Source organism: Phallusia mammillata, chromosome 2 (genome assembly GCF_965637545.1).
Source record: "Phallusia mammillata chromosome 2, kaPhaMamm4.hap1.1, whole genome shotgun sequence".
In the NCBI taxonomy this organism is placed as follows: domain Eukaryota; kingdom Metazoa; phylum Chordata; class Ascidiacea; order Phlebobranchia; family Ascidiidae; genus Phallusia; species Phallusia mammillata.
Window position 1 is genome coordinate 26011683 of NC_137253.1, and position 23492 is coordinate 26035174.

A 23492-nucleotide genomic window follows, 5' to 3' on the forward strand; every position below is an offset into this window, starting at 1 on the left:
GTTTAAAATGTGTTTAAAACTTTCAATTTTTCTGTCGCTACGCTTATAGTGTCGCTGTCTTCCCAAAATCCGTTTGGAAACGGTCAAAATTTATTAAACGTACAAAAAGCAAAAAACAAACTAATATACAAAATGATTGCGTTCACAAGATCATAAAAAGATGAAAAAAAATATGTACAGCATCACCTCAATTAGGCTTATATTTACAAAAAGCGAATTTTAAAATAAAAATTGCTTTTCAGGGAAGCAGCGGATTTAGGCATTAAGGCGTTAAATCGCAACCACTTAAGTGCATCAGGTAGCTCAGGTAATATCATTCAGGCTAAAATCACCAACTGGCACCGACATAAAAAGCATGCTGCGCTTACACACTCAAAAATGTAGCAAACAATATAAAAAACGAAAACAAAAAAGGCACAATGCTCGGATGATTATAAAATACATTTAATAAGTTTGGCGCAAATATCTGTATGAAATAGTAAAAAGAAATGAACAGTATAAAATGAAATACAGTAATAAGTAAAAAAAAAACGTTTTTTGGTCATTGGTTCAATTTAAAACAATAAACTTGACCCAGAACCGGTGTCCGCATTATCTGCAAAAAACAACATTAAATTAAGATTACATGTTCATTAAATCTTATTGAAGCAAAAATTGTATGTCGACATAAAATTATTATTTCTATGGTAAATATAGTATTATTTCTATTTTAAATACAGATTTTTTTAAATCTTTTTGAGCAGTCATATATCTGTAGCGTGCAGGGTTACGAAGAGTCCTTTATAAACATACCTTGGCATTGGAGGAATTGAACTTTCATGCAACCCTGTTTCTCCGGGACAGAAGATTCGACTTTGATTCTCCAATATCGCGCCGCAACGGGTTCCCAAAATCTGAAAAAATCCGCAAATTAAACGAATGTTACACACTATGAAAATTATCATGCATAGCATTTCTCTTAAACCAAAATACGTTATTAAAATCAGACTCCTCTAGTGTACCCAGTATACGAATAAAACTTAAAAATGCTGATTGTTGAGGCTATTAAGGTTGGAGTGGAGGTTTGTAATTCATTTCAATGGGCTTATATACTCACATACGTTAACATGCGGTGTTTAGTACCACCGTAAACGCATGTAACAATATTAGGGCAAAAGGTTATTTAAGATTAAATTATAAGGTCATTATTACTACAAACCCTCAACCCGACCCTAATAGCCCCAACCGCCAACATTTTCAAAAGTTTAGTACGTTTTATCAGAAGATAGCGTAGAATGCATAGATTGCGCCGTAAAAATATTTTAAGAATTATTCAACACTTCAATACCTGCTTCTGGCGTGATTAGACAGAGGTCCATCCGGTCCTTCAAAAATCTTTTCTTCCTGGGCATTGTTCGTGATTGGCTGATAGTCACCAGCAGTGATTGCATGATGCACCGTGAACCGGTCGACCCACGAGTAACCGCTCACACCATCGTGATGCTCGGACGAAAGAAAACCTTGGATTTTGATTCCTGATACACTGACTGCATCTGCAAAGTCGATCTACACAACAAAAGGTAATTGTTAATGCATTGTCAAAATGTATGTTTCATATCGTAATGCTTAGTAATTATAAAGTGACAGTAAAACGAAAAACTTTTTACATTTTTTAACTTGAACCTATCATATGACATAAATACCTAATATGTAGGTTGTATATCTCTACACATTGATATGAGAAAGTTTGTTAATAGTTGGTTTTACAACCTTGGTTGTATGCTACATATAGATTGACTGCTTGAAGCTTGTTTGAAAATTTGTTTTTAACCTGTAGGCTTTTAAGCTGACTGCTGCTATTTTTAAATAACTTTCAGTTTAATTTACCTGTAGCCACTGATCTGCATCGTCATTGGTCGGACACCAGGCACGTGACGCCAAAAGCTCAGCGCTGATTGGAGGATGGTCCTCGACGTAACTTGATGCAGTGAAGGTACCAGTCATTTGGAGAGGTTCCATTTCACAAGCTAAACATCGCACAATGTTAGAAAAACATTTTTTTGCACCAACCAAGTAATAATAGAGCGGGCCAAATAATAACTTACTGAATATGAAACGAATAAAACGCTATTACAGTTTCCCTAATACTGCACTCATATAACATGCAATATTAAAAAAATTTGCAAAATGCGTTAACCACTAGTTAGCACACTATATAGCAAATGTTTTACCTTTAGGACAATCCCATTGGTTGCAATAACGCTTTCCCATAGAGCTTCCATCATTACAACCGTCATCACCAATATCACCGTTGTCGCAACCTCGGGTCCTTTGGCTCAGTCCGACGCCGCAAGACGCCGAACACGGGCCCCAGCCGGACCATGTGGACCACGTGGGGCATAGACGGATATTGCATATTTCTTTCTCGAAGGTTTCCTTACTGTCTTCGCACTCGCTAGCAGGAACCACCTCTTCAACTGCAAGTAAATCGCAAAGTTTAGAGGTCAATACATAAATCAGTGCTTGATGTTATACGATAAACTTAGATACACTAGATCAGTGGTTCGCAACCAGTGAGGAATTTGAAAAGGGGAGGAATTTACTTTAATTTTTACATGGTGTTTGTAAATAGGCACTCAAGTTCTGAAAGTTGATAAAAGACGCAAGTTTAAATGGTCTCTGTATGGTTTAGCATGTACAATGTAGTATACCAGGAAGAAAATAAAAATATTTTAAATTGTAAGGGGAGAAATTCGTCGAAAAAGGGAACCACTGCACTACACATAAGCTAACAACATAGCTAGATATAATGTATTGTTGAATCTATGACAACTTACTGTTGGAATCAAAGCAAACTTTTACTCTCATTCTTTCGCCATTTTCACCACATGTGGCGCTGCACTGTGTCCATGGCTGCCATTCCGTCCAGGTGGGACAGGCGTGTTCATTGCATTTTTCTACGCTCTCCTTAAGACCAGGGCAACCACTCAGACCCGCTACTCCGTCTATGCATTGTCTGCAGAAAAAAATCGGATTTAGCAAGAACCTAATATATATGTGTCCCCTGTATCAAGCCACTTTTAGAGACAATTTGTAGGTTATCTATTGAGCAAGTTTTTAATTGGATCCTTTTGGCGTTGACCTGTATGAAACCTCCATTTCACTTCTACATTTTTGTAAATCTCACAAATTGAACGACTTTTGAGAACCACTTAATTAAAGTTAATAAAGGAAAAAATTCACCAGAGGGATCTAACACAAATTATAGGAACCACTGGATTATGAGCTGGACACAGACGAAAAAAGATACCCATTAAAACAAACGTTTAATTATTTATTTACCGGTCTCTGCTTTTCACGCCGACGCCACATGAGGAACTGCACGGTGACCATTCGGACCACAGTGACCACCGACCCACTGGACATGATTCAACGGCACAATCTGAAACGTCGTTCACGGTTCCAGGACATCCCCCTTCCCCTGGAATTCCATTCAAACAAACTCGACGCCTGAAAACAATTACAATTTGATTTTTAAAGAATCATTTACTAAATGTACGTTGATTTTTTTAAGTGACTACCTTTCCATTTTTCCCCCGCCGCAAGTTTTAGTGCAAGTTCCGAATTGACCCCATTCTGACCAAAGACCGACATCGGGACAAATTTGCCAGTTGCACGGCATAGTTTGCTCCGAAAATCCGGGGCATTCACCGTGGTCTCCTGTTCCTTTACAAAAATAGGTTGTTAAATGTAATTTGTGTTTTACGTTATACTTCATTTCCAAGTAGCTGCATAAATGATTTGCAATAAAAATGCAGTGATAGTAAATTTATATCACTTTAAGTCAACAAATAACGAATTTTAATTCGAAACGTAGCACCCTAATTAACGAAACGTAGCACCCAGCTTACCTCCTAAACAAGTCCTGTTTCTGGTGGCCACACCTCCGCCACAAGAGGCGCTACACTCGGTATAAGCGCTCCACTGGGACCATTGAATGCATGAAACATCGGAAGAGCAATCTTCAGTGTCCATCTCATCACCTTTACATCCTCCCTTAACGCTGCATCCCCGGAATCTTTGCCTGGTTCCGCCTTCTCCGCATGTTACACTACAATCCGACCAAGTCTCCCAGCTACTCCACTGTGTTAAATATTACAAACCAAAGTTTAGTTCAGTGTTTCCAAAACTTGTTTTTGTACTGCCGTCCTTCAACAGCGTGTAAAATTTCAAAACGCCTAAACCAGGGGTCGGCAACCTTTTTGGTGACGCGTGCCTATTTACTCGTTATTTCCATGTGTTAATGACCTCGCGTGCCAACGTTTTTCTAAATAATAGTGGTTCGTGCCAGCAGATATCAATAATAAAAAGAAAGCAAGAAGAGTGTTTTGTGCATGTATGGCTGAATTTTAAGACAATGACACGCTAAGTACTATAAAAAATCTCATTTTAGAAGTAGTCACCAAACTGCCTTTATTGGTCGTATAAGGAGCGTTTTAATTTCCCAATTTTTTTCTGTCACTCCACTATTGGCCATTTATTGTTATAAAACTAAACGATATAAGTTTAGTTGTTACTACATTGACTGATTTTACTATATATTTGTGGTGTTTAAATGTCAAATATGTACCTCTGGACAAGTTTGATTGTTACAGCTGATTTCTTCGGTTGCGTTACCCGAACACGTCACGTTCTCCTTGCCTGGGTAACAATCACGTGACCTCGTTGAGACGCCACCGCCACAAGAGGCGCTACAATCAGTCCAATTCGACCAGTTGCTCCAGCCTAAAACACAAAACAACAATCAATTAGCGGCGATGGCATGGGTAGTGGCCAAAACGTTTGGAAATTAGAGCGTGTCGATTTTTGACGGCTATATATGTTAGCATATTTATTAGAAAGGCATATTGGAGATTTAGCAGAGTCTACTTCGAGAAAACCTCACTTTAAACGCATTTACAAAACAATTCACATACGTAAAAAGTTATTTTACCTGGACATGTTGCGTTGATGAAACAACCTTCTTGTTCCATGGGCAACCCTTCACAGTCGTCATCCCGTCCTGAAGGACAGAACCTTTCCCGGGACCTGTAACCTTGTCCGCAAGTGACCGAACACGGAGTCCAATCTCTCCAAGTGGTCCAAGTTCCACAATCCTACAAATAAATATTAAAAGTGAAAAAAACACTTCTTTAGTTGTAAACAATATTTAGTTTCATTATTATCAAATAGCCATTGTACAGAAAAAAGAATATCCTTTTTGACAAAATCCTATCACTTACGTTAGTGTTGCATTCTCGCTCTTCGACATTTCCGTCACCAGTTTGATTATCACATTTGCCAACAATTTCACAACTCAGCGTACGTTTTTGTTTCCCTCCACCACATCTGTTGGTGCAGTCCGACCATTCGCTCCAAACCAGTTCTACAACAAATATTGGGTTAATTTTTCATTGATAAAATGGTTGCTTCATATCTTATTCAAGGAGTGGAAATTAGCGTTAGCATACAATCGATAAAAGTAAGGTATTACCATTAAACATGCATAACCAATAAAAATGCATTATAACCATACTGATTCTAATTGAACAAGACGGAAACTGACGATGCCTTCTAAATAGGCGAAATTAATATTTGTTTCATGAATAAGTACACTGACGCTTATCGTCTGCCACTCTGCCGCTCTTTTTAAGTATATTTTGTATATTTAGTGTGGAGACAGACCCGTCGGTCACCACCCTGTTACACAGGTTGATTCCTGTAGTCTGTTATGACATTGCACTTATAGCCATATAGCTTTAACCATTATGAGAAGGCCTGGAAAATCAGTCATAAGACTTTTGGGCATCTGTCTTTAAATGGGTTTAACTACATGGTGTATAACTTACTTGGTGTACAATGTCCACATGAAAACGCACACTGGAATTTCATTTGTTCGCGATAACGTACGCTTGTACATCTGGTGGTAGAATTCTGTAACCATCTGCTACACAGCGGTGAGATATCCTTACAACCTTCTAAAAAAACAACAACAAGTATTTACATTTGCTATCATTCATAACGTGGTAAAGGCTAGATTCAATTTAATTATTAAAAAGTACCTGTTTCTATTGGATTTAGCCTTGCATCACACGAATCCTTTCCACAAGCCCCAGTGTCCACTAGGGGTCCTTCGCACTCCCCTGTCACGCATGAGCGCGTCCTGGTTCGTTCCCCAACACCACAGGTCTTACTGCATTCAGTCCAGCTCCCCCATTTTTCAAATACTCCACCTAAAAAAATAATTAAAGTTGCTTAAATTGGCATGTAAGGGTGCAGGCGTGTATATGTTCATATACGAAAAACTGAACACATACGAAAAACTGAAGATTTGATTTCAAAGTATAACAAGGTTGCCAAATCCTTATCAAAATGATAGCTGAGCTGTTTATGAAGCAGTTTAATAAACAATATTTCAAACAAAGAAGAACTGTTGACTCACTATTTTGTGGCGTTGCAATTTTGGGTGTCGTGGCAACAGTTGTAGGGGCAGCGTCGGTGGGTTTTCGATCCGGAGCAAGAGTGGTCTGACCGCATGTTTGGCAAGTGATAGGACACATGGTCGGAATGTAGTTGTTCGCCGTTTTCCGAGTACAGAGTGCACTGTAGTCTGGACAATCAGGGAGGTAGTCGCGACATTTCTTGAAATCAGCTGCAAAAGCAAGGAATTTAAGTTAACGATGTTAAAAAACGTATCGTCCAAAAACATTTAAGAGCCCAAAGTAACTCGGGTCGGGGTTTTCGGGGGGTAAGTTTAAACCAAAGGGTCAATTTTTACAGTGATCATATGAACAGTTTGAATCAGATTCCTGAAAACAGTAAAAAAAACAAATCTCTACCTGGTCTGTTCGATTGTCCGTTGCTGGACGTGCCCTCCTTGTCTACAGCAGTGCATTTGCCACAAGTTAAAGGACATGCTGTTTCAATATTCGGCAACGCACACATGTTCTTGAGTCTGTCGCACATAGCGGTGTTGCTGTCTTTGCATTCTGTAGAAAAAAATTAACTGGGTAATTCCTCTGGCGTAGTTGGAAAATTTGCAACCAGTTTGGATGAAATTAAAACATGTATCTTACCTGGAGTTGGAACGACGCTTTTTCTGGCGGATTCAATCCTTGGGCAATAATTGCAAGATTTTGCGCACATGAAACGAACGTTGCGAGTGGATCTGCACTGATTTAAACGGGAGAAAATTTCGCAAGTGGTGGAAGAATCCATACATGGAGCATCTGCAAAAAACAACTATGACGTCACCAAAAATCCTTACGTCATGGAAGGCAATTGCAAACACTATTTGCATAAAAGTTTTATATATTTGAAAATAAATATATTTGAAAGCTGTGCCAGAAAAACACATAAAAAATTTGCTTAATTTAAACCACTTAGAAAACAGTTTCCTTACCTGGATCGAGTACAGCTGTTGGTGAACGGCAGACTTGGCATGTTTTGCGACAAACACTTTCGATTACTTCATAACGGCAATGACCGGCATTGAAGTATTCCTGACAATCTGATCTTTCGTCCATACACACATCAGAGTCTGTGGTCACACCAGAAGTTGGGGGTGTGGGAACTAAACGAAATTATTAAGAGGATGGTTGAAGTTGATTTACTGATCTACGCTTACTTAAAAAAAACATTGTAAGTCAAGAAATTTTTCATTTTATTTTTTAAGGTTGTGGTTTTCGGGACAAATTTATTTACCGCTTACCAGAAAAGTTTGTAAGTTAAGAAAATTTTTCTTCATTGTTTATGGCTGTAATTTTCAGGAAAATTGTTTTACTGTTTACCAAAACAGTTTAATTCAATATTCCTTTATTTTTTAAGGCTGTAAATGTCGGCTGTATCTTTCTTCATCGTTTACCAGAACAGCTTTAAAGTACACAAACAAAAACTTACCAATTGTTGTTCCACCACTTTCGCCGTTCGAGCAAAGACCACAGGTCACAGCGCATGTCCTTTTAAACTCGGTTTGGGAACACATTCCAATGCTAGCCAGCGTTTTACAAGTCCCAGTAATTGTATCACGGCACTCGAAGTCAGTGCAGGCTTTACACGACCGTTGACACTGTTGCAAAACTAAGGGATTGTCGCATTTGCTAAGCAGAGCAGCACAAGTGGCCTGGTCGTATTTGTCCTTGCACTCCGGCACTGTCGCATCGGCCTGTCGCTTGTCGCACTGGCGACATGATTTGCGACACAAGAAGGTGTAGAACATCTTCTGACATTGACCTTGCTCGGCGAAAACCGGACAACTGCTGTGTTGGTCGGCGCAAGTTTCTGGAACAAAATTGTCAGAGTCAATACCTATTTAGATTTTTGGTTCTTAGTTGCATTAGGGCTGGGAAGAGTTAACAAAAAAAGACGAAGCGATTTGTTGCAGTGGCAAAGATACAAGTTTGGCAGAATCTGGTAACAAAAGGTTAGATGGGTTTATTAACGTTAACGACTTATCAAAGAAGAACACGTAAAACAGGTGCCCGTCTAAAATTAGTGTCAATCTATCCACTTAAAATTATAATGCAGGCCTATTGCATACTGTAAACCAGCAAGACTTTGTATATTTAAACAAAATTTAACTGTTATTACAATTATAACAACAATATTTTACCTTCTTTCGGGGCAACCGTTGGAGCGACTGTAGCCTTCAGGCATGTTCCACAAGTCTTAGCACACGATTCCAGTAGCATAGGGTTTGTGCAGTTGATAATTTGCACCAACTTCGGACAGCTGCCGAGTTTATCTTCGCACATGGAAGTTTCCGGTACATTGCTTTTGATCACCTGACTCGCCTTGTTGCACGCTTGACAGGACAGTGGGCACTCATCTGTGACGATTTTCATCGAGCATTGACCGGCTTGTGCAAGACCAGGGCATAGCGTGTTTTTGTCAACGCATGGTTCTGTTAATTTATGTCAAACATTTAGGTTTAGGTTTATATAAACAAATATAGATATTTGTTTCAGATTTACAAAGCAATGTCTTTGCTTGAAAAGTATTTCAAAAATCAACAGCAGTTGCAAAGGCCTTAATCAGGTAGTAAAATAGAAACATCAAAAAGAAAGGCTGCTGTCGTGGGTTCGAATCCCACTCGTAGGCTATTTTTCTGGTCTACGCCTTGGCATATAGAAATGCATGGTGACCGGCTGATTCGTTATAACGCCTTCTATAGGCGTGGCGTATTTTAATTTAAATATTGGGGTGTGACCGTGATCGCTGGTTTGTATAAACGATTCTTGATCCCAGTTTTGAATTTATGTTCATCACAAAGATTAAACTATTTACCAACCTGGACACAGTCCGCAAGTTTTTGGGCAGGTTTTGCGAACAACGCTGTTGTTGGCACAGTTGACAGCCAAATTCACACACAACGAATTTTGGTCAACGCATTCTCCCGATGTTGGGTTGGTTTCGACAACGGCGACACTTTTGGTGCATTTCTTGCAAGACAGGGGACAAATCGCTTGGACCCTAGGGTCTGTACATTTTCCCATCGTAGCTGCTGTTTGGCAGTTTACGTTCGTGTCCACACACTGGCCTGAACCTAAAAGAAAGAAAATGGTCCAATTTTGTTTGCTCAGAAACATACCAACAAAAGATACGGATAGTTTGCTCTACAAAGAAGGTATAGGAAAAGGAAAGGAGACAAAATTTAAAAATTATCAAATTTCTAGTACATAAACATAATAACCATTTTACAAATGGATACTAAAGATACACCCCATCCCGCCCCCAAAAAATCATCATAAAAATAGGTTCAAATAGTTTTTGGAGTTTTTGTTTCTTTTTTGCACTCTAATTGCTGTAACAAATAAAATTGTTTTTGATCTTAAGTGAACTTACCGGTATTTTCTTCGACAATTGGACATTTTTCACACGATCGTGGACAAGCTGCTTCCACAGCAAAGTCGGTACATCTACCTGCTGTTCTAAGGTCAGCACAGTCTGTTCTTGTGTCATGACATGGCCCTGTATGAAAATACAAGGTGGTGGAATCGTCGCCAAAAAAAACATAACAAGTAAATGAACTTATGTTGCACTAATACAGTTTATAGTTGTGCACACGGTCAAAATCTACAAAAATTGTACCTGTTATTGGTTGTACTGTGCACAATTTGCAAGATCGTCGGCATAAAAACTTCCACATTGTTTCTGTACATTTGCCTGTTTGAGACAGAACGCTGCATGCCGAGGACTGGTCAGTGCAAGCTAAAAAATAAAATTTCGTCAAAGCCAGCCCCAAAATCGGAAACCATTACAATGACAGTTTATTATTCAAATATAAACCTACTTGGGCACTGAAATGTGTTACACGGGGCTGTTTCGTCGGTGGGTCCCTGACAGGTGACACTTTGGCAAGTCCTGTTTCGGGTCATTACTCCTCCACCACAAGTTGCATTGCACGGTGACCAAGTGTTCCACACGTTCCACACAGAATCTATAGCAAAACAAATTAACTAAATTCATACCCAAGTAATTTATGCCTAATACTAAATGGGATGGAATTTTGCGCACCATTTCAAACACATATTACACAACAGGACTGTTTTTTTTACCTGAACAGAGGCCACATGATTGAGGGCAGTTTTGTTTCATGTAAGTTGTATAAGTGTTGCTACAAAATCCACGGCTTGACCAATTGCCGCACAGCTCGTTAGTATCTTGGCATGTGGAGTTACCTTTAAAATAACATGGATTGTTTCACAACAAAAACCGAAGGTCGAAAGAGGGGATAAAACACACATGGACGTACCTGCTGTGGTGGTTGTGTTGGATTGGGTTTCGTTCGTATTGTTATCGGTGCTGTTTGCTGTTGCACTCTCATCTACACAAACTCCACACGTCTTGGCGCACAAACCCTGGACTAATGTAGTGTAGCACGCATCTGTAATGTACAAAACGGCGTCAATGATCAAATCTTTTAAACTCCTCTTTTTATGTGCCATTTAAGGGCGTTTAACAGACAGTTTGTTTGTTAATGAACAACCTTATGACTTACTTTTAGCTTTGTACTGTTGACATGCTCTTGTGGTCATTCCATCAAAACAACGGTTAGATTGTGGGCAAGCTTCAATGTTACACGACCTTGTTTCGGTTTGTGGTTGACTACAGTTGCCTGAGAATCAAAGAGACGGTTTTTATTATCCAACACCGACCCTAACAATTGTGGGTGCATGTAAAACGTAAATGTACCTTCGTTGCAGATTTCAGTTCTTCTTTCTAATCCGCCTCCGCAACTCACTGAGCAAACACTCCATTCGGACCAGCTTTTCTTATCTAGTAAATGTATTAGGATCAAATATCAATCATGTGCTTTGTTTAGAAATGCTTGGGGCAAAATGCAAGTGCGCAATATGCTTTAAAATCTGCCAAACGGCAAACAAAATGTAAAAGTTTGCAGCGTGTAGTAGAAGTGCATTCCACTTAGTTGGTAAGAATGTCACCAACTTTCCATTTCCATTTATTAAATGTAAAAGTAAGTTAGTCTTACTGCACAAGTCGCAGGATTTTCGGCAGCTGTCTTGCATGTACGCCATCATCTCAGGGTAGATGGTTGAATTGCAGAGTCCGTACTGGGACCACTCCCCACATTTCTCGTTCGTATCCACACATTCAACAGCAGCTGCAATCAAAAAGCCATTACCATGAGTTACAAACTACCACATTACCCGCTGTTACAACGTTTGTATTTAGGCCTATATAGTATTGTGGCAATTGTACACACCAGTAGTTGGTTCGGGTGTGCTGGTCACGTTGGTCGAAGTTGGTGCCACACAGAATCCACAAGTTTTTCTACAAGTAACTTGTAAGTACTGGATTGCCTCCTCGTTTTCGCATTGATCCAACAAAGCGATGCAGTTTGGAAACGTGTCTTCGCAAATTTCAACGTCACCAACTATCAAAATCAAGGTATTGGTATTCGGTAAAATGTTTTGACTTAAGATGCAACTGGTGTCTGACTTACCGGTGGATGACGCAGGCGAGGTTGTGACGTCATCGCATTCCCCACAGGTCCTGGGACAGCTCTTTGTGACGTTGGCAACGACTCCACAGTAAACTGAGATATTTGCGCATTCCTCGTATAAATCAATACAGGCTGTCGAAAATATATTCAAGAGTTAAATATTGCACAAAATGGCGAATTCAACAACCCCATTACACCACACACCTGGCTGGGTAGTTTGCTCTATGGTTGACGTCATTGCTGATGAAGCAGGAGTAGATGACGTCACTGTTGATGATGCAGGAATAGATGACGTCATAGCGACACTCGTAGATGGCGACAGTGTTGTGCTGCTGACAGAACTTGTGGCTATAGTCGAAGTGGGCAAAATCGTAGAGGTTGTCTGAGGCATTGATGACGTAGTTATGACGTCGGCGGTAGACGTGGTTTGTGGCAGGGTCGTACTGGAACCTGATAACAACGCAAATTTAACACATTAAAAGACATGTGAATAAATTTAATGAAACTGCATTAAAATTTTGGACCAAATGCTCGACTCACCACAAAGCTTGCAAGTAGCTTTGCACAAGGTTCTCATTACTGTCGACGAGCAACCACGGCTAATAAAAAATCGACAGGTGGACGTTCTGTCGGTACAAGATGGCGCTACAGGTCTACTTGATGTTGTTGGTTCAGTTGAGGTAGCTGCATTGGCAGTGGTAGCAGTTGTCTGAGATTCTGTTATCGTCGATGAAGTAGTTTCATCAGCTGTGGTACCCTGAGCTGGGGTTGTTGTTGAAACGCCAACTGTTTGCGAAACGAACAATTAATTGCCAATAACAAAGAATTTGACTAACTCTATCAATCAAACTTGAACCGTGCGTTGTGATCGTTACATTTGTAAAAAAAATATACTTAACGGCAAGTATTTAGATGAAATAAACTTACCGGGTGTTTCACACAGACCACACGTTGCTTTGCAAGTGTTTCTTGTAAACTGAGACGTTTTGCATGAGAAAAGTAGAAGCACACACGATCTTGCTTTATCTTGACACCCTTCATTGCCGGAAACTGTTGAACAAAACGGAAATGTATCTTACGATTTGAAAATATCTTGCCTAAAACTCATGCAATGATATCTTACCCATAGTGGTAGAGGCAGTTGCTTGTGATGTTATATCAACCTCAGTTGATGTTGGCTCATAAGAGTTTGTTGTCAGTTCAGCAGATAGTTGTAAAGTTGTAGACTGGACTCCAGTTGCTGAAACACCTTCATCAGTTGTGACTTCCATGGAAGATGCAGTGGTTTCAGTCGCCGTTACCTCAACTGTAGGGACAGTGGTCAATATGTTGGTTGTAGTTTCGGAAGCAGCATTCACAGTAGTTGCAGCTTGAGTCCTATCCTCAGCACTAGTTGTGGCAATGTCTGGTGAACTGGTTGATTCGATTGAGGTGAAAGCATCTTCTGGTGTAGACATCGTTCCGTAGGAAGTGATTTCAAAAATTGTGGTTGGTTCGTTTTCAACTGTCGTATCGGCCATAGCTGATGTCTTTTCGGTTTTAGGAGTTACCGGTGAAAACGTTGGGTTAGTTGTTGTGGTTTCTTCCATTTTAACTGAGCTGGTTACTGGTATTTCTGGTTGGGTTGTTTCCAAAGGCGATGTAGTAACAAAGTCCATCGAATTGTCTTGTGTTGTTTCTGGTTGCCCAGTGGTCACTTCAGAAACAGTTGTGAGTTCCATTTCAGCATCAGCAGTTGTTTCCATCAGTGTAGCAATTGTGGTCGATGCATTTTTAAGATCAGTGGCGTCAACTTCAATTTCAGCCATGGTTGATGAAGCACTTGCAGATTCAGTGGTGGTTGTATCAGTCGCAGTGGTAACCTCGTTTTCAAAAGTAGTTGTAAGCTGTTCTGTAATCTCTTCAGTCATGGTAGAAGTTGTGATAGTGGTTGTTGCAGCTTCGGTAAAAGTTGTTTCACTTGATGTAGCCATCACTGTAGTCGACGCCACGCTGGTAGTTTCTTCTTGAGTGGTTGCTAGTTCTGTCGTAGTGGGAGTTGTTGTGGTGATGACAGCTGTAGTAGTCGGACAAGGTTGGTTGGCACATGACTTCACTTGCATGGAGGTGCATGTTTCCAGCAGACATTCTCGAGTGCGTCTCTTGTTTCCAGTGCCACATGTGTGGGAACATTCACTCCATTCTCCCCATTCCGAGTACTTGGCCGCTGCAAAAATTTAAGACAACGGTAAAGTTTATTCTATGCTAAATTGCATAAGACTAGTTTTGATTAAATTCCTTTAAAAAATGTATACGTACGGGTAGTGGTTTCTATTGGTTCTTCTGTTGTCGTGGTAACTGTAGTTGTAACGGGGACTGTGCTAGCTGTAGTTGTAGCAAGGACTGTCGATGTGACTTGATCTACAATAACATGCAAAATGCTTTTGATATACCGTCACTCCAAAGATGCTATGGGTAAGAAAAGAAAGTTGAGCATACCTGGACAAAGACCACATGAACGGGGGCACAGCTTGGCCATAAACTTTCGGTATTTGTCCTTGTTGCAGTTTCCTGATTCTTTCCAGTAAGCACAAGCATCGCGGTCGTCTCTGCATTCTTCAACTTCTTCTTCCACAACTGCAACAAACAATTTTTCTGATTTATATTTTCTGATTATGTTTACTCTCTCCAAGCTCTAACACTCTATCACAAATGCACACGAATATGGCAGACAGTAGATAGGCTATACTGTGGCAAAACAATGATATTTGCAACAAAGTTGTACCTTCGCACAAGTAGCAGCTTCTTCTGCACTTGAGTGACATGTAGGGGGCATAATCAGCGTGAGAACAGAAATTTCTCTTAGCCCAACGTCTGCAGTTTTCATTTTCATCCGTGCAGGCATTACGCTCAACCAAAACCGTTTCCACCTGCCTTTTCATCACGTCATGAATTATGATGTCTTCATCGAGTAGTGGAGGGTACTAAAATAGAAAAGTTTGGTTTGTGACAGAATCCAGAAAAATAAAATTGAACAGGTAGATTTCCCACTAAATAAAAACCAAAAAATAGTAGTTTTATTGCATATTTCAGACTAGAAGGGGGCGTGAAGTGTGGGACAAAAAAGGTTAAGAACCACTTCTTTGCAATATTTAAACTATTTATAAACCTTACCTCAATATATTCAGTTGAAACCAACGTTGATACAGTTGAAACGATAAATATAGAAAGGAGCATGAACTTATAGCGCACCGAACTAGTCATATTTTCTGATATTACTTTCAACATTTAAGAGAGAACTTTTTGCTACAGTGATCCTAACACGGATCTTTTTCACGAAATACAAAGTCTTGTAAATATACTGCGCCTTTCCCTCTTCGGTACTTCAGCGCTGCTGCAAAACACAAACACATATATTGAAAAGGTGGTTATGCCGCACAATCGTTTATGATTCTAGATTCAACGCATTGTTATGAATTGTTTAATGAGACATATAGCTAAATTGGCAGTATTTCCCAAATTTCCAACAGCAAATGAGCTCAACCTATACTGTATACCAAACTATACAGTCAAGCAAATGAACCAACAATTGCAAATTGAAAGTACGTTCCTGTAACCCACGACTAAAACTATTTCTTCTACACTGCACAACTTATGCATAACTCCAACATTAACAATCACTTAAACCTCTACGTGGTAAGAGCTGTACACTTGAATGACTGCAAGAACGTGAGTTCCCACCCTAAAAGCTCTGGCATCGGCCTGGAACCTTTCTCGCGTATTTGAAAGTTGCAAGTGCAACACAATACCTGCAGTCCAACGAAGCGATTAATGACAACTTGGATTCTAGCTCCCCAACAAAAGAAGGGGCAACGTGAATACCTGGTTATTGTCCGGCGCAATTAGAATGCCATTCAGCGATTGGCAGTGGTGATTATATGCGCCTTGGACATGCCAAGTTGCGGCGGCCTTCTAAGAAAGCTTACGGCACGTTGCAAATTCGGTTAGAGTGTCGCTGGGTGCCTTTTTAGAACATCTCAGGCGACGAACTTCGCCGTTGCAACGTGACGTTTGGCGTAAACAGCACATAGAATGTTCTAGCAGCGTGTGATATACAGACGATAATATACAATGGCTACTAAAATGTTGACAGGCATTGGCAGGCTGTCATCGTGCGTTTCATACTGGTTGTAGCACAACGTGAGAATAATGTTGAAAATACCACTTATGACAAGGAAAATATACAAGCTCTCTTTTGTAAAAATTGGAATAAGTTAGCTTATTTTGTCAAAGGTTAGCATAAAATTACAATCGCTGGCATTTTTTTTCGTTTTTTTCTAAATCGCCAGTTAGTTTAAATATTTAGATTTAACTTGAAACAAGCTTTAGATTTAAAAAAAAAACAATAAAAGTACAACGTACAAACGATGGCAATGTATTTATCTTATGGCAGGACGGAAACAAATCGTACAAAAATGCAACATAACATGCTTCTATATACTGGGGCTTCTTCATTTATCGAAGGCAATGGGCATATATGGGCACACAATTAACACAAATGTACATTTGAAAAGTATTCCGCCTTTTTCAACAATCGTTCGTTATTGGGTTGTCTGTTTGTTGGTGAAACAATATGTTTAATAAAACTGTTTATATCTTGTTGATATTTCTAAAACTTTTTCGTGAAGGAAAACTAATTTGATGAACAGATGAAATTTCACCCTTTCTGCTTTATGCGTGGATTTGCAATGTTAACAACACGCCTTCTTGGTTTCACTGAAGAAATAGAAGCTGCAAAGTTGTGTTCGAGAAGCTTCGGCGTCGGCCGTTGCTTAATCACTACGTCACCGCTGCAGACAAAATTGTCTATGACGTCACTTGGGCTTTTGTCGTGACGTGTTTTCTCTCCGACGCGTTTCGCTGCCTGACGGGGCTGATTTTGCTTGTTCGGTTTGACGACTCGGGTTTGTGACGTCATCACGGCACCGTCCTTAAAAATGACGTCATTCTGGGCCCCGACCTGAGTCGTGGCGACTGTGGGCAGCTCGGAGGAGCGTGGTTGCTTAGCAACGGGCTGGGTGCTGATGATTGGCGGAACCACTCGACGTTTCATGATCACCTGACTGCGGTTACTGTTCAACAGATTGTGAGGAATCTGAAAAATGAAAATTAGTATAATTTTGTTAATGAATCGACCGAAAACGCGTAAGCACTAAAAACGCGTAACGCTTACGCGTGTGCACAAAATGCCTTGTTATTGCTTTTCGTCGCTGATAATACCATCTAGTTAGAGTGTTAGACTATCTCAGATAAAATGAGGTACAATTTTTGGACGTATTCGCATAATAAACTCACATAAGTCGCTTTGCTGTCTTCAAGGGTTTTCGCTTTGGCAAATGCTGTTGACATCGCATCTTTAAATCCACCATCCTGTGCCAATCGTTCCTTAAGCCAAACAAAAAACATGTTTCAACAACGTATCAAGCCCGAATCCTCTAAAAAAATGCGTTTGTCTCCTAAAAGTTTATTTTAGCACAGCAATTTCTTGGTAAAGAGACTTTTTAAATGTGTTTGAAACTAAACAGTGGCATTGTGTCATACAATGTAATATTATATTATGTAACATCCCAGGAATTGGAAAAGTATTTTTTCTGAATCTTTTGCTACAGTTGAATGGCTTGATCCAAATTATCTTTTTGATTTGTTAAATATTATTCTTTTATTCTACACAGGAAAAACACAACACTTTTTCAGTTACCTGCAGTTGTGGCTTGGATTTAAAAGCGCCGTTGGTCGTTAATTGTTCGATCACCGACCTCACGAGCGCCTTCTCGTGGCCAATCATGCCTTGTATTCGCTCTTGGCCACGATTTTTGTGGTGCGGCGGGTGTAGCGGTTTACGACCGTCTTTGGATTTCGAAGATGACTGGCTGCTTGGGTAGAGACCAGGCTGCTGAATCACCTACGGTAAAAATGTCCAAATAGATTGATTTGGGCGAACACTTGGATTGAACCAAAATAATTAACTTCCAACACCCACAATCTTGTTTGTACCTAAGGTTTAAATGACTTTGAAAACCGTTCTGTTTCCTGTAATGAAATAATAAATGCAGCACTACTAAGTGTCGTCATTTTGAAACCAAAAAAGTCGGAACAGTGTATCCGAAAAGCACTCTCAAACCACTGTTATTAACTGTAACTACTTAGTCTTAAGTCATTTCTATGGCCCCTAAAAAGGACAAGGCCCATAAACTAAAGGTAGTTAACATGGGTTTAATAAACTTTAAATCAGAAAGAGCTAAAAAATTGGCATTAGCAAATGTCTAGGCAAACTGAATATCAGTTTACCCTGTATCTGATGAACTCCGTATTTTTCTCTGGAGCTCGTTTAAGGAAGTTAGCGGTGTCAAGAACTTGTTTCATCATTTGACCCGAATTGAATGTGGATGAAGGAGTTTGCGGGCGATTTCCTGTTTCCATCTCTCCAGTGCCCCTGGCAACACAACGATTGTGTACCATTAAAAACTGTTTTAGATTTTATGACTAACGTGTTATCTTGCGTAATGATAAAGATTTGCAAAAACTGACAACGGAAGTACTGCAAAAAGGTAAATTTTAGTGTCGTGGTAACAAACTTATGTTACATAAAAAGAAAAGATATAGGAAACCTAAAACTCTACATGTTAATATTTGTACGAAGTTGCTTTAAACATTATGATAAACTGGCGTCTAATTAGCCACTAACCACGATCAAACAAACGCAATTCGATAAAAACTGGCCGAAAATAAAATCTACATTAAACTTTTAGCTTACGAGACTGAAGTTCCCATGACGACAGGGAGATGCAACTTCTCAAATTGCTGATCATCCTCGTTTTCCGCTCGTTGATCCTTCTCTTCAGCAACGCCGCTCTTCTCGATTTTTTCACCTTTTCCAACTTTAGACTTTGTTTTATCAAAGTTCGGTCGCTCGATGGGAGCTTGCTTTGGCAGCACGGGTAACTTAACTTTGGTTCCAGGACGACTTGGGCCCTTTCTTGACCCCTTAACGCTTCTTTGGGCTGCGCCACGGTTTAGAAACAATCTTCCAGGTTTAGGATACTCCTGATCATGTTGCTCGCTGTCGTTAGGTGGCGCCTCGGATCCAACTGGTCCAATACGGGTCACGTGGTCCTTGCCGATGTTGAGGTCATGCTTCGTTGGCGACACTTCACTCTGGCGTCTTCGGGTTTCGGTAGCAATGGCTGGTAGAACGGCTTGTGAGGATGCCAATCCACTCATTGGCACCGTTGAAATATCGTCGCCGATCTCACGAACAACTCCTTTGCGTGTTGATGTCTCGACGTCGTACTTAACTCTGACCTTTGCCGTTTCGACCACTGAGTAATTGGAAGAAAGACGACTCTAAATAGAAAGAAAACAAGTGACGAGACATTAGGCCGGGCAATGCTCCAATGTGACGTCAGCGGTCTATTACATTCACTTGCGTTGGGTTTAAGTGCGAGATTGCTGATGAAAGTTTGGACTATTTTCTACCATTTTTTTGGTTTTGCGTATTGACCTTATTTCGCAACCCCATACCACCTGGCGGCTTTTTCTATCGCTGTGTGTACCACCTAAATCTTGTTTGAATAGGTAGACCAAGTTGCTCTTGTCTACACTAGCTAATTAATGAAACCAGCATGTTTGGAATCCCTAAAAAACGTCCTAGACATTGGTTCTGCAAAAAACGGGGCTGATCAATTTTGGTCAGTTTCATGTGACTTAAATTAAATATAACAGAAAGCTACTTGCGTACCACCTGAAAAGCCTTGACGTACCACTAGTGGTACGTGTACCACAGGTTGGGAACCAATGGTTTAAACGGACGTTAAACAAAATATAGTGTAACCTTAAAAAACATTGCTTTGGCAGGTATATATATGTTTATGATAACAAAAGTTGGTACAGACACGCAGCAACTAGTTATCTATACGTGGTTATACCAACAAAGAAACAAGCTTTTACCTCTTTGTGTCTCAGTCTGAATCCCTTTCTCTCCTCCGGATTTCCCTTCTCCCTCTCCGCTCTCTTTCTCCTCCTCATCTGCGCTTTCTGCTCCTCCCTATTCCTCTGCATCTCCATCTGCAATCTCTCTCGTTCGTTTTCCGCCACTCCAGTTTTCCTCGACCAACGATCGTCCGTTACTATGACAACCGACGACGACCCGGCGTCGCTGTTTGTCCGTTTGGCGACATCTTGTGACTGTTCAGGGTTTTTGATAATGACGCGCGCCACCCAGCGGTCAACTGGTTCCCCGTTTGGAACAGCGGGTTTTTCGCGTTTTCGTTCGAATTTGATCATTCCCGCTACGTCGCTTTCACGCTTAGCTTTGTTCGCGTGAAATTTAATGTAGAACGAGTTTTTGCCATCTTTGTAGACTGCGTTACTTCTACGCTTGTGACGAACAGTTCCATTAACGTACCTGTATAGAAAGATCCCAATAAATAAATGCTGCACCTTTACAAGTGAAAAAAATTAAGTGCCGTGTGTACAAAATCACTAAATGAAAGACCAATTGTGCTTATTTCGTTCTTTTTAAATATCCATTTCCTTCTTATATCTATTAGATTCTTCAAAAAGCAAACAATCAAATATTAAAGAAGTCAAAAATCAACATTTTTTTCAAATCATCCATTTACAAATCATAAACTCTTGATTAAATTAATGTCACGCTATAGCCGTACAGAGCAGTGCAATCACTCGCTGAGGGCAAAACGGTTTGAGAAACACTACCAAAGAATCCAGTTATGATTCTGGGCACGCAGTTGTAGTCTATAAACTAAAACCCACCTCAATAGTTTTTCTTTGGTGGAAGGTTCAACATTGGCACCTAAGTACGGTAACTCCACACTTTCTTCGTCCGCTCTACGCCGAGTATTCATTTTTCCCCGGTTAAACCCGCTCCCGTGCATCGCCCGATGACCATCCTTTTTAAAATTCCATTTATATCTGATCACAGGTAAAAAAATTGAAAAGGCACTACCAGGCCAATGCAAATGGGGATAAACGCAAATGTAAAGCAGAAATTTCATACTTGTCGTAATACCCTAAAAACTCTGACGGGTTCAGCGTCGACTTTATGTCATCATCAGTGACGTCATCAGCGCGGCTTGCGTATTTTTGGGCGACTTCCATTAGTCGACGCGGATCCTTACCCGTTATCTGCGAAAGTCACTTTGTCCTAAACAGCTTTAGGCATAACAGTGTGAAGACAATATACTTTTATTGAAGGGAGTTTAATGTCGCTGCCATCGGACGAATAGCCGTCATCGTGTTCCACTCTTTCATCCCAAGGAACGTATTTGTATGTCACAGGGTCCACTATGTCGCTGCGCTTCGTCAGGGACTTTACTCGCATACTTTTCTGCAACATGGAAATCACAAATTGGTTAAATTTTCATGCCTACAGATTTGCAAAGAAATGTAGTTGGTAAATTTAAAAATTTATGGACATAAAGTCTTGTACTAAAGTGTGTTACATTAGGATTTAAAAGGAGAATTTGGGCAAAACAACGGTCTATAAAAACTAAAACAAATTTCAGCTTTTGAATCACTAGAAAAAACACTTTACAAAAAACGCTGTTTTGTGCAGTTTTTCGGCCGCTACCGCAAGTGTGAATTATTATTGACGGTTGGTGAAATTAATTTTGAGTGACTTTCCCGTCTGTACTGACCTTATAATTGTCGTACATGTCACGCAAATTGGCATAGCTGTGATATTGTCCGTCGACATTACTAGAAATCGCAGGTAGCATTACAGAATCCGGACTATCAAATCTCTCAGGATCTGCTTTAGGGGGTTTTCTACTGCCTTTTCGTTTTCGCGTTGTCGTCGGCTTTGGTCGGGTGCCATCTGCTAACCTGGTAAAAAATTGGAAATGGAGAAAAATACAGTTGATGCACCACTCTGTGCCTAAATATATGCATTGAAAAAAGGCTTTTCAGGCTTACAAAGCAAATTTAACGGCAATGCGTCAAAAAAACCCTCAGAATGTTGTATTCACTGCCTATAAACTTTTATGTAAAACAACAACAGGGGCGAATTAAGGTTCGAAACAGGCACTTGTTTCGTATTAAGTTGCATCTAGTTGGTTGGTTCAGGTTTTCACGAAACAATAAAACAGTTTATTGATGAAAAGTTTACAACGTTAATGCAATCACTAAAAACGCAACAAAATCTTCGCCCCATGGATTATACTTACTTTGGATTCGGAATAGCATTTGTCCATCCGTAAATAGGTTCTTCGTTTCCACAGTACACTACTTTCTCCGCTTGAATACGCTCTTGTGCCACAGTCCGATCGCTTACCCGCATAAGGGCGGTGGCGAGCGCACGATCCTTTTGTGGAGGCAAATGTGTGGAAACCACGTAGGCAACCATTGTGAGGTCACTGATCAGCTGTGACGTTTAAAACACAACTATATAGCGCCTGGCACTATAAGAGCGACATGTTAAAACAATTGCTATAAGTTTGGTTGCTTATACTGGTTGTGCCTTTCGTGCTGACTTAAGCTGGCTATAAACTTGACCAGACGTAATTTGAAGGCTTGTGATTGACTTGTCTAAACAATAAAATAACAAACTTCTGCACTCTCTTCCAGAAATTCAACTCTTAAATACAACTTTTCCAGCCAAAGTTTTGTGTTGTTCAGCATACCGTTACTGTTCAGTCTGGTGCCGGCTTTCAGCAATCAATATTTGGTAATGTGCAAAGCTATGACCGCACATCACTTAATTACTAACTAACCTTGTTTATCGACACTTAACTGCTCAGGCCAATATGTACACACAGTAGGCTAATACAACCAACATTTGAAACAACAAAGAAAATATTTCTCTATTTCTCTATATAGGCCTACATGGAACTATAACGTATCGAGTGTCCACCAACAATTAACATAAACCCAGTTTCGTACTCTTCTTGCCGTTTTAGCGTTTCTTCGAAAACACGCCAAAACGTCTATCAGTAAATTTTGAACAACACAGCAAACTCATTTATTCAGTTGCCAAACCTCCACCCATTAGCATTAATCAGTTCGGCAGTGTTACCCACACGAAACCAGTCACCGAAGTGATAGGTAAGTGGTTATTAAGCCCATCGTCCAGTGCAAGTCGGGTTGAATGTGCTTAAAGTGGAGTGCTCAAAAGTGATTGTAACCCACAAATCGATAACTTTTGACACAGATGGACCGAATAGCCTATGGATCACAGTCAAACAACTTGATATAGTAAGGTTAGTGATAGAATAATAATTTTCATTGCAAAAATAGCAACGTGCGCACCTTTAAGTAGTTTATGGTGTGTTTTAATAGCTGTTTAGGATATGTAGGTGGTAGATCATCTGTGAGGATTGACTTATGATGGAACAGAAGCAAGTACAAGCTATTTTTTGCACAAAAACATGACACTTATTAAGACTCGTTTCCAAAGTTTTTAGACGTAATTGTTGCCTCGGAGTTTCTGTAACACTGAGCTTGCACGCCTAAA

General features: G+C 40.1%; 2 protein-coding genes and 1 long non-coding RNA gene across 4 annotated transcripts; 1 reads left to right on the plus strand and 2 right to left on the minus strand.

The window, feature by feature from the left end:
• Positions 1 to 72: 72 nt before the first annotated feature.
• On the minus strand, positions 73 to 15379 carry LOC145212565 (uncharacterized). The gene is made up of 39 exons (XM_080080731.1): positions 15137 to 15379; positions 14748 to 14946; positions 14462 to 14599; positions 14282 to 14383; positions 13107 to 14189; positions 12911 to 13033; positions 12524 to 12769; positions 12188 to 12433; positions 11984 to 12115; positions 11744 to 11914; positions 11510 to 11641; positions 11212 to 11295; positions 11018 to 11134; positions 10772 to 10903; positions 10575 to 10697; positions 10310 to 10456; positions 10108 to 10227; positions 9862 to 9987; positions 9308 to 9562; positions 8630 to 8920; positions 7918 to 8298; positions 7421 to 7591; positions 7095 to 7247; positions 6858 to 7007; positions 6461 to 6670; positions 6081 to 6251; positions 5868 to 5996; positions 5262 to 5404; positions 4973 to 5135; positions 4610 to 4764; positions 3891 to 4122; positions 3561 to 3705; positions 3322 to 3489; positions 2817 to 2995; positions 2211 to 2456; positions 1867 to 2006; positions 1328 to 1545; positions 793 to 893; positions 73 to 595 (listed from the first exon to the last, which is right to left on the minus strand). The coding sequence occupies exons 1-39, from the start codon at positions 15248 to 15250 to the stop codon at positions 555 to 557; spliced, it is 7377 nt and encodes a 2458-aa protein (XP_079936857.1). The 5' UTR covers positions 15251 to 15379; the 3' UTR covers positions 73 to 554.
• Positions 15380 to 16376: 997 nt separating this feature from the next.
• On the minus strand, positions 16377 to 22686 carry LOC145214402 (uncharacterized). Of its 2 annotated transcripts, none has more exons than XM_080082915.1 (11): positions 22207 to 22686; positions 21679 to 21865; positions 21225 to 21368; positions 21051 to 21166; positions 20795 to 20953; positions 19970 to 20426; positions 18777 to 19366; positions 18311 to 18455; positions 17721 to 17924; positions 17318 to 17407; positions 16377 to 17117 (listed from the first exon to the last, which is right to left on the minus strand). In XM_080082915.1, exons 1-11 carry the CDS (start codon positions 22383 to 22385, stop codon positions 16680 to 16682), a joined length of 2709 nt encoding a protein of 902 aa, XP_079939041.1. In that variant the 5' UTR covers positions 22386 to 22686; the 3' UTR covers positions 16377 to 16679. The 2 variants fall into 2 exon arrangements, with proteins under 2 accessions (XP_079939041.1, XP_079939038.1); XM_080082912.1 differs by having other exon boundaries at positions 21039 to 21166.
• On the plus strand, positions 17045 to 19607 carry LOC145214403 (uncharacterized). Its single transcript, XR_013857049.1, has 3 exons — positions 17045 to 17108; positions 17695 to 18570; positions 18772 to 19607. It is a non-coding gene; the product is annotated as an uncharacterized LOC145214403 (long non-coding RNA).
• Positions 22687 to 23492: the final 806 nt, after the last annotated feature.

What these genes read in the sequence shown, in the direction of transcription:
- LOC145212565 (XM_080080731.1), bottom strand. Translation starts at nt 15,250, where the DNA reads ATGTTGAAAGTAATATCAGAAAATATGACTAGTTCGGTGCGCTATAAG. An exon ending in AGTTTGCTTTGATTCCAACA is followed by an intron (nt 2,457 to 2,816) that starts GTAAGTTGTCAT and finishes ATTTACTTGCAG; the next exon opens with TTGAAGAGGTGGTTCCTGCT. An exon ending in ATGCAGATCAGTGGCTACAG is followed by an intron (nt 1,546 to 1,866) that starts GTAAATTAAACT and finishes TTTGTTGTGTAG; the next exon opens with ATCGACTTTGCAGATGCAGT.
- LOC145214402 (XM_080082912.1), bottom strand. Translation starts at nt 22,385, where the DNA reads ATGGTTGCCTACGTGGTTTCCACACATTTGCCTCCACAAAAGGATCGT. An exon ending in AATGCTATTCCGAATCCAAA is followed by an intron (nt 21,866 to 22,206) that starts GTAAGTATAATC and finishes ATTTTTTACCAG; the next exon opens with GTTAGCAGATGGCACCCGAC. An exon ending in GTCATGGGAACTTCAGTCTC is followed by an intron (nt 18,456 to 18,776) that starts GTAAGCTAAAAG and finishes TTGTGTTGCCAG; the next exon opens with GGGCACTGGAGAGATGGAAA.